The sequence below is a fragment of the Alligator sinensis genome, unplaced genomic scaffold, assembly GCF_000455745.1.
Source record: "Alligator sinensis unplaced genomic scaffold, ASM45574v1 scaffold578_1, whole genome shotgun sequence".
Lineage (NCBI taxonomy): Eukaryota > Metazoa > Chordata > Crocodylia > Alligatoridae > Alligator > Alligator sinensis.
Genome location: NW_005842887.1, coordinates 147772 through 158024, shown reverse-complemented (window position 1 = coordinate 158024; position 10253 = coordinate 147772). Strand labels below are relative to the sequence as shown.

Genomic DNA, 10253 nt, shown 5'->3' with positions numbered 1-10253 from the left:
ATCTTTCAAGGGAAGTAGGGTGCTGGCCCTACACGGTTGTCTGGGCAAGGGGCTAACTGGGTCACACCCTTCACAGACAGAACTTTGCAGAGCAGAGCTGGCCTCAGCCTGCAGCCATCCTGTGTGGAAGAGCAACTGAACCTGCTTGAGCCTTGAAGCTGCTGGTAGAGAGAGAGGGTCCCTGCTCTGGTCTGCTGCAAAAAGGTAGGCTTCAGAAAGAGACTGTGCCAGCTGGCCCAGAGCACTCTGCCATCGCAGTGGTCTGGGCAGTGACTCAGCAGTCAGGCCCTGGGGGAACTGTGCTGCTCCATGTCTCTGGCTGAGTCCCCTGGGACCACCTTGTTTAGTGCTGTGAGAACAGGACCAAGGCTCCAAGACCAAGTCCCCAGGCCTTCCCGAGAGCAGCCTTAGGTCCCAGATCGTGAGTCAGGCCCCAGTGCAGGGCTGGTGCTGACGCATGTTCTGCTGAGCTGTTTACTCATCCTTGTGGTCCTGATGTAATCTTTTTTATGTAATCTTTTTTATGGTATATCTAGCTTTTGCAAACTATATCTAACTGAATACTTAAGGCAACTTACTGATGCTGGGAGGGGTGTGGCGTGTGTGTGTTAAGAGATGCTTGCAGAGCACAGCGTGTGGGATGCGGAGGATTCCTGGAATGCCTCCCTAACACCAGCAGGATAGTGTCTCCCTGACACTTTTAAGATAGCAAGAAGTTCAGAAAAAGGTCTCATTATAATGCTAAAAATCACACCCCTGTGCAGGGCAAAAGTATGTTAATGAAACATATATGTATGTAAATGAAATACATGGCTAAAACATAGGTATAGAGACATGCTCAGGAGAGAATGTCTTATGTCAGTGGCTTGTAACCAATCACTGAGCGATACACTTGCAAACATATGTATAAAAGGTACCCAAAGGTAGAAAACAGTGGTGCTTGCTTTGCAAACGATTGCCAAGCACACCTCTCTGCGCAGACTGGAAACAATAAAGATTAAGTTGGATCCTCCACCCCTGTGTGTTCATTGGCAATAGCGCACTGGGCACGAACTCACACTGTCCGTTGGGGACAACAGTCCCAGTAGGCCACAAGCGGGAGGGTTGGCACTGGCTTGGGCGAGGGGAGCAAAGACTTCTTGCCCCTGCAGCTGCAAGGTTCAGTCTGGACACAGGGCACTCAGCTGGTTGAGCATGGGGATGAAGGCCATCCCCACCCTCTGAGCTGGACCTGCAGGTGGCCTCTCACACAGACCTGCCCTGTGGCCGACGGGGACGCACTGAGTGTAGAACCTGCTGCAGACAAAGCATCTCATCTTTAGTTGCATCAGGTAGCTCCACGCGGCACTTGACTGCCCCAGCACAGCACCTGCTAGGCCTGCAGCCACCTCCTCGTCGGTTGCTGAAGAAATATTTGTCTAGACACCAACAAGCATGCAGGCCAGTCTGGATGCCAGTGGACTGTGATAGAGAGGCAACAGTGAAGCCCTGAACTGCAGGATTTCTGGCTTTTGGCTAGATTGACCAGTGGAACAGACCAGCACTCATTTGGGTGACAGGAGGGCTGTGCTTGTGACTGATGCTGGGGCAAGTGGGAGACTGCCCCTGAGCTATATGAGCAGTACTCCATAGGAGCTATGCACAGCAATGGGGACACTTGGCATTTGGGGCATCTGAGTGAGGGCAGTGGAGTCCATGTAGGGAAGGAGGCTGCTAAGCATGTCTCTACTTGGGTTAGCATAGCAGGCTGGGAGGCAGAGGCCAGGAAGGCTGGAACAGTAACAGAGCCCTGTCTTTTCTCCTACCCTGCAGCAACATTTGTCCTTCTTGCTGAGTTGACAGGCAGACAAACGCTGCTGCTCTGTTTAGAAAAAAATTAGTGTTCAGCTCCGGCAGCTGCTGATTCATACTGGCACCACTGCCTCAGCAGGCTAGGAATGAGGTGCAGAGGAAGTGTACCCCACCATGCTGCCACTGGAAATATCCCACAGTCCTTGGCAGCATTACCCCTGTAAGGAGATTGGGGGAGGGGGGGGTGTCTGTGAAAGCTGCATGCTTGTGTGTGTGTGTCTAACAGGTGGTGTGCGGGGCGGGGGATGTCTAAGAGGTGGTGAGATACTGGGGGATGTCTGTCACACTTGTTACTCTCTGTGACTCGACACCCTTCTCCAAGTTCTGTTTCCTACACATACGCATACATATATATAGAGAGAGAGGATAGTGCTCTGGGGCTCTTCAGGTGCCTGTAGGAGCACTACACCCTAGCAGAAAGGTTTTTCCCAGATCTGAGCTCTTCCAGAGCTGCTGGGGAGCTGGGGAAGCCCCAGATGCTGACATGAGGGTCCAGCTTGAAGTACTGGAACTGAGACATACTCTTGAGGAAGCCAACCTAGGGCCCAGGGCAGGATCTGGATATGGCCTGGACATCCACCCTACTGGCTTTCCTTGCTAACCCCACATTATTGTGAGAGGTTAGTTATAGCCCCACCATCCCAATCTATTGTTTTGTACCCTCCTAACAATAAAGCTGATATTCCTGCAGCCCAGCATTTAGTGCTACCCACACAGCCCTATATGTGGCTGCAGAAGCAGCCAAAGATGGATGGGCCCCTCTGCCACTTCCAGGCCTAGGGTTGTAATGGATCACAGGAAAGTGGGGCTAGAAAGGACCTCACAAGGTTATCTAGTCCAGACTACTGCTCAAGGCAGGATCATCTCTGCCTAAACCATCCCAGCCAAGTGTCTGTCCAACTTGCTCTTGAAAACTTTCAAAGATGGCGATTCCACAACTTTTCCTTCTCACTCACCTTTTCTACAGACATATTTAGCTCTCAATCTTTCCTTGCACAGCATGCATTTCAACCCCTGTATCATCTTTGTTGCTTCCTTCTGGATCCACTCGTTTCTCTCCATCCTTCTTAAATTGCAGAGCCCAGAATCACACACAGTACTCTAGTTGAGGCCCAACCATCACTGAATAGAGTCAGTCTTTATATCAGTCTTTAAGGTACCACCCTACCCTGCCTTCTCTGCTTTCTGCCATACTATATTTCTGTGAAGGCCACATCAAATTGCATTTGCTTCTTTTTAATGACTGCATCACATCACTCCAACTTATTCATCGTTACTACAGGGAGGCTGTGGTAGGGAAGCTGTGGAATCTCAATCATTGGAGGTGTTCAAGAAAAGGCTGGATAAACATTGGCCAGGATGATCTAGGAGCATGGAAACATATGTCTATGCTGTACTTTTTATAATTCCCAGGTTTCTGGACTTCACTGGTTGCCACAAGGGGCCACAAAGGAATTTTTTCCCTTTCTGTTGCTGCATCTGTCAAAAGGTTTTTTGCTTTGTTTTTTGCCTTTCTCAGAAGTATTGGGTGTTGGCTGCAGCCAGGGCTGGGGATTGACTGGGTGCCAATGTGCCTGCTGGGACTAAACCCTGGAGGTTGCTAGCTAAACGGTCTTGCCCCTTGGCTCAGGATCAGACTGATCAACCACATTTGGGTCAGGAAGGAATTTTACCCCTTGGTCAGATTGGTGTGGCCTGTGGGGGTTTTGCCTTCCTCTGTAGTGAGGGGCATGGCCCTGTGCCTTGGATCTCTCTTGTGTATTTTAACAACTCTCACAGCAGCGGGATAGTGATCACCAGTGTCCCCCTGCTTTACTAGTGGCAGGTGAGGTTGTGCAACAGGCATGATTTTGTAGTTTTAATAATAAGTTAGATAAGGATTCATATGGGATGGTTTGGATAGGGATGATCCTGTCTCAGGAAATGTGTTGGGCTAGATAACCTCCTGAGGTCCCTTCCAGCTTTACTTTTCTATGAGTCTGTCATTCTACATTGTTGGCTTATGCTGACTCTGTAATCCACTAAAACTCTCTAATGCCTCTCAGCAACACTGCTGCTTAAACCAATCATCTGCATTTATACATTTGTTTTTTTTCTTCCCTCGGCCTAACACCTTATATTTGTCTTGATTGAATTTCATTCTGTTGCCTAGTACCCAATTCTCCAATCTGTCCAGATAATTTTGAATACTTCTGCCCACCAAAATACTTTCAGGCTATCCTAGTTCTGTATCATCTGCAAGTGTAAGATCAGAAAGCTTTCTATTGCAGCATCCAAATAATTAATAAAAATGTGAAATGGCACCAGACCCAGAACAGACTCCTGTAGAATCTCCTCCCAGTCTGACAACAATTCACTTATAGTTACCCTGCTTGTGGTTATTCAGTCAATTATGTATTCCCCTAACCATAAGTCTATCCAGCCCACACTTCTCCATTTTATTCATGATAAAGGCATGTGGTCCATACATGAAATGGGCATTAAATTAGCCCTTTTCCAGTTCTCTGGGACCTTGCCTATCATCCATGACTGCAAGTATTATTGCCAGTGGCTCTAGGATGTCGTCAATCTTTTCCCTTAGCACCGTGGCATAAATTTCATCAGATCCTGCTGAGTTACATTGATTCATAGTTGTTAAAAACTCTCTGACATGCTCTTTACCTGTTGTGATCTGCAGTACTTTTCTTTGTCAAAATCAATTTTGGTAGCTGTCTTGTTACTGTTTACCTGTGAAGACTGAGGCAAAGTAGTCATTGAGGAGCTCTACATTCTTTTTGTCTCCCACTAATAGAACATCCTTACTACTGAGCAGGGGACCCAAAGTTTCCTTGGTCTCTTTTTTCTGTCTGACATATTCATAGAGACCTTGTGTTGCTTTTAACATTCTTTGCCAGCACTATCTCATGTTTCACCTTTGCTTTCCTGATTTTGTCCCTGCAAATTCCTGCGGCTGCTTGGCATACATCCTTAATGACTTACCTTTCCTTCCAGTGACTGGATGCTTCTCTTTTGATTTTGAGGTAGTTAAGAAGCACCTTGGGTGTCCACATGGGTCTCCTGCTGTTCTTCTCATCATACCACCTTGTTGGAACAGCTCCTTGTTGAACTTCCAATACCATGTACTTTAGAAGCTGCCAGACCCCCTGGACTCCTTTCCATCTATCTATCTATGGCAATACTATTTCTCTCAGTCAGTTTAAATCTGCCCTTTTGAAATCCATTGTCTTAATTCTCCTGATCTCATATTCTCCCTTTCTTACAATCATGAATTCTATTATATCATAGTCGCTTCTTCACAAGTTTCTGATCACCTTCACATTCTCAGCCAAGGAAGGGTGTTTGGCTTTTCCCGTGCTTTTAAGATTTGTTCACTGCTACATGGAGTCAAGAAGAAAAGTTTCCCTTCCTGTTGCTACATGTGTCCGGGCTGTGGGGGGGTATTGTTTTTTGCTTTCCTCAGAACCTTTGGGTGGTCGTTACAGTCAAGACTGGGAATTTTGCGTGATGTATGCCGATACTCCTACTGGGACTAAAAATCTGGAGGTTCCAGGCTAGATCTTCCTACACGCAGGGCACCAATTGCTACTTTTGGGATTAGGAAGGAATTTTACCCCAAGGTCAGACCAGCATAGATGGGGGAGGGAAAAGTGGTGCTGCCTTCCTTTGTAGCAGGGGGCATGGCCCTCTGCCTTGGATTTCTCAAGTGTATTTTAACAACTACTACCTACCCTTGCAACAGCAGGACATTGACAGTGCCCTCATTCTTCTGCTTTACTTGTAGCAAATCAGGGTGTTTTTTGTGTTTGGAGGCAATATGTCTCATAGTTATGTGACAAAGTTGTTCATGCAGTTTTAAGAGTAGGTTAGACACACACCTGGCTGATATGGTTGAGATCCTGAGCAGCAGGTAAAATTAGATGACATCCTGAGGCCTCTTCTACACCTACTTTTCTATGGTGCTATCATTCTATGAATTGTTCCCTGTTGGTCAGAACAAGGTCCAAAAGAGATGGTCATATCCTCCACTTTCTTTCTGGAGCAAGAAGTCCTCCACAGAAGATACTTGATATTGTACATTTGACTGTATTTTTCTTCCTACTGATACCACTGAAATTGATATCCTCCATCAGTGCTCATACCTCTTGAAGGATGGTGCCTGTCTCTTTAAAGGAAGAAGGGTTGGTATTTCTTCCAGGTGTTGGGGGAGTGGCAGTATCTTTTCTTTAAGAAAGGGGTGAGAAGTAGGGGTCCCTCTGTCCTAACAGGTAATGTCTGCCCCTTTAAGAATGGGGAGGGGAGCTGGAGGTGCTGACTCCAGAGTGACTCAGCACTTTCTCAATTCCATATAATCCCAGCATCAGCCGCTTTGATTCTGTTTTGCAAAGACACAGAGAAAGTGAGTGCCGGGAAAACCAGGTGTCTGCGCCAGCACGGACCTTTCCCTGGTGGGATGAGGGATGAGGGATGTGGATAGACTGGGGTTGCGCTGGGGCCTAGATTCCTGGGTCCTGGGATTGCAGCTATGCAGTTGGGGTGTGGGCCCTGGGGCCCTCTGGCTGTTGCTTGACCCTTGCTTTAATGTGGCTCTGTTCTTTTCTAGTGCCAGGCCCTTTCACCATCACCTACTTTCCTCTGCGTGGTGAGTGTGGGGAGTGGCAGGTGGGGCTGACCCTTGGGGGATGCTGGAAGTGTTGGAGCAGTCTGGCTACCGCCAAATACGAAGAGGATGTATTCCCCTGACTCAGATCTGCTGGTGCCCCTTGCTCCTGACCCACAGCCACGGATTTCCAAACTGTGGACTCCTCTCCCCCATAGCCCTGCCAGTGTCCTTCAACAATGACTTACAGATCCTGCTATCCCAGGGGTGATCAAAATACAGCCCGTGGGGCAGATCAAGCCCTCCAAGGGATTTTATCTGGCCTGCAGCAGGTCCCTCAGCCCTGCCTAGCCCACCCATGGGGGATAGCTGCAGCTATGGATGTGCAGCTGGTTCTGCTGCCCCCAGGCACACAGCAAAGCAGGGGCAGTGCAGCAGCTGAACTCCCCTCCCCAGCCGCAACAGCAGTTCATTCCAGCTACTGCGGCCAGGGTCATCGCTGCTGGACCCAGCCCCACTTCCCAGGCACTCAGACCAGTCAGCCCTGCACCCACTGCCAGGGGCACCAGACAGAACAGGCAGGTAACCAGGGTCTCCATGGAAACCAGCCCAGGACCCTGCGGGCAGGACATGCCAGGCAGGTGAATGGGATGGAGCCACAGGTGGATGGGGAGTGGCAGCATCTGAGAGCAGGCAGGGCCAGGGCTAGGATCCTGGGGCAGAGACGGTGCAGAGCCATGTGGGGAGCAGATTGCAGTTCTGCCCTGGGCCCCAGCCCCATGTTGAGACCACCCCAGAATCTGAGCCTGGCCCACCCATTGTGCTCCCAGATGATGCTCCCCAACCACATGTGCCCCTGTCCCATCTGCCTGGCCAAGCACACTTTGCCCGCAGGGGTCTCAAGCCAGTCTCCATGGAGACCCTGTCCACCCACACTGTCCAGGATCCAGGACTGGTTTAGTAATCTACTACTTAGGGAGTTTTGGTGAGCTGTTGCAGGCTGAGGGGTGGAATAGGGTGCTGACCTGGCATGTAACAGCTCAACAAAACTCTCTAAGTGGCCTTTTCAGCCTAAATAATTACCCACTCCTGAGCTTGTACCTCGCTGGGCTCCCCCAAGCCCTGCTGGTGTTCCCCTAGTCCAGATCCCCAGCACCTATCATCCCAAACCTGGGTCAACCCAGCCCTGCCAGGATCCCCCACTTTTGACCCCTAACCTTACCTGCCCACAGAGGGAGCAGCCTGTGCTTGCTCATGGTACGTTTTCCTGCCTAGGAAGGCTGTGTGTGGGGCATCAGAATGAGGTGATGTCTGTCTGTCCCTAGGGCGTGCTGAGGCCATACGGATGCTGTTGTCTGACCAGGGACAGCAGTGGAAGGAGGATGTGGTGACCCAAGAGCTGTGGCAGAAGGGAGAGCTTAAGAAATCCTGTGTAAGTGACTTTGCCATCCCCAGACATGCACACATGCATAATCCCGTTGTCCCTCTCAGCACAGCTGTCTAACAAGGGATAGAGCAGAGCCCCCACTCAGCCATGGGTGAACACAACACTCACTCTAGCCCCCTCCCCTGGGGTGGTCCCATGTGGGCAGCCTGCTCATGTGCCCAATGGCCTGACCCGCTATCATTGTGGGTCAGGATGTGGAGAGCTGCAGAAGTCCTCCCTTGGCCCTGACAAGCATGCTGTGTGCTATGGCACCTTATCCCCCTTGATTTGCCCCCGTCTGTTTCACCCTAGGATTGCCTTTGGGAAGGTACCTAGCTCTGTATGTATCCTGATGTTCAGTGCTTGGTGGGTCAAGAAAGCCCACATCACCTCTACATTGGGGGCTACCCCCTTCCACCTCTGCCTTCTCTCCCTTTATAGCTGTTTGGGCAGTTGCCCAAGTTCCAGGATGGAGACTTGACCCTCTACCAGTCTAATGCCATCCTGAGGCACCTGGCCAGGACATTTGGTAGGCCAAGGAGGGCTATTGGGGCAGGGTTAGAGCTCAGTGTGAGGGATGGGTCTGAGGGAGCGAGCAGTGTTTTGGGAGGGCTCTGAGTCTGGGGAGAGTGGAAGCAGTTTAGGGGAGTGCAGATTGGAGCAGCAGAGATGGAGTGGGCAGTGGGGGCAATTTGGAAGGCACAGAGTGCAAGGAGGGTGGGCATTGGCTTGGAGGTGGGGGAATCAGGCTGTGGGGCACATGGGCAGAGTCACCTGAAGCTGACATCAGTGCCCTGTGCAGGGCTGTATGGGAAGGACTTGAAGGAGGCGACGCTGCTGGACATGGCAAATGATGGTGTAGAGGACCTGCGCCGCAAATATATTCATCTGATCTTCCAAAAATATGTGAGCAAGGGGGGGGCAGACACCCTGGATGGGGAGAGGGGGGCAAGCTAGATGGGGGGTTGGTGGGCTGGCCCAGTGGGTAGCCTTCACGTGGGTATATTGGTGGGAGCAGAGGGGGCCCTGGTACAATGTGGGGATCAGGGAACAGAGCCTGGGGGATCGGGGGGACTGGCCGCATCATGGAATGCTGCCACTGGAGGTGTGTAGGGTTCCTGTGTTGTGGATTTGGGGTCCCAGGTTGGGGATGGCCCTGACTCTGACTCATCTCCTCCCCCACACCCTCTTCCCTCCCCGTTCTCCAGGATGATGGCAAAGCAGCCTATGTGGAGGCACTGCCAACGGAGTTGCGCTCCTTTGAAACGCTGCTGTCCCAGAATCATGGAGGACAGACCTTCATTGTGGGGGACCAAGTAAGTTCAGGGAAGAGGGGGGAGATGAGGTTCTTCCCTACTACCCCCATCAGAGAGATTGGGGCATCTGTTCATTAGTCTCTTTGCTCTCGGCTCCTCCTAAGGAGATGCCCTATGTACTGACCCTGCCCTCCCTGCAGATTTCCTTTGCAGACTACAGTCTGGTAGAGCTGCTGCATGCTCACCTGTTGCTGGCACCTGGCTGCCTCAATGCCTTCCCACTTCTGTCTGCCTACGTGGAGCGAGTAAGTGCCCGGACCCGCCTATGTGCCTTCCTTGACTCACCTGCCCATCGCAACCGGTCCATCAATGGCAGGGACAAGCAGTGATGCCCCCCCTAAACCCCAGATCTACAATAAAGCTGCTGCCAGGAAAGACTCGGGTTGCTGTGTTTTTATGGGGCTGGGGCAAAGGGTGGTTGGGGACACACTGGTTGAGCCACAGGGGTGGGTGCTTCTGACTGGCAAACTGGTCTGTGCCTGGAGCTGTGTCTGGCAGAAGGAATCTATGCTTGCTCAGTGTTTTTCAGAAAGGGAGCCTCGATGACGGTGTTGTTGCTAGGTTTATCCTTTCCTGGCCCAACCCGAGGGACACCGTCTCTCCTATGGGTACTTTGGTAGTTCAGTAGCAGCTTAACCAAAGTGGTACATGCCCAAACTCCTGCAGTGGCAGAGAAACCCAAAAATCCTGGTCTGCAGCTTGGTTGTGCTGTCACTAGCTGATAACAATATTGTCACTTGCAGCCTTGGCTGTTGCTATGATGCTGGGTGGGGTATCTCCTAATAAGCAAAGGCCCTACCCCAAGACACTCTTCTGCCCCAGCAAGCTACTGGTTTGGGGGCTCAGGAATGACTTGGGAGCACAGGTGGAGCCAGCTAATGGGGCAGCTCACCATGCCCACATTTTCCAGGACTTCGGTACTTGGGAAAGGTGGAAACAGCTGTCACGGCTTGCAATGCGGAAGGTTGCCTCAGCTGGCCCAGGCAGACACTAGCTTATGCCAGGCATGGCTAAAACAGGAGGCATGGCAAAGGCAGCTCTGGCAGGTCAGTAGACCTAGGGA

At 51.0% G+C, this 10253-nt stretch overlaps 1 protein-coding gene across 2 annotated transcripts; it reads left to right on the top strand.

Moving 5' to 3' along the window:
• Positions 1-6160: 6160 nt before the first annotated feature.
• On the top strand, positions 6161-9558 carry GSTP1 (glutathione S-transferase pi 1). Of its 2 annotated transcripts, none has more exons than XM_014525816.2 (7): positions 6161-6247; positions 6452-6490; positions 7774-7880; positions 8316-8403; positions 8677-8780; positions 9083-9190; positions 9331-9558. In XM_014525816.2, coding segments are annotated over exons 1-7 (636 nt in total). In that variant the 5' UTR covers positions 6161-6246; the 3' UTR covers positions 9520-9558. The 2 variants fall into 2 exon arrangements, with proteins under 2 accessions (XP_014381302.1, XP_025047873.1); XM_025192088.1 differs by lacking the exon at positions 6161-6247 and adding an exon at positions 6250-6267.
• Positions 9559-10253: the final 695 nt, after the last annotated feature.

Bases quoted from the DNA above. Each gene is read 5' to 3' on its own strand.
- GSTP1 (XM_014525816.2), top strand. The intron at 6,491-7,773 runs GTGAGTGTGGGG...GTCTGTCCCTAG, and splicing joins CACCTACTTTCCTCTGCGTG to GGCGTGCTGAGGCCATACGG. The intron at 9,191-9,330 runs GTAAGTTCAGGG...CCCTCCCTGCAG, and splicing joins CCTTCATTGTGGGGGACCAA to ATTTCCTTTGCAGACTACAG.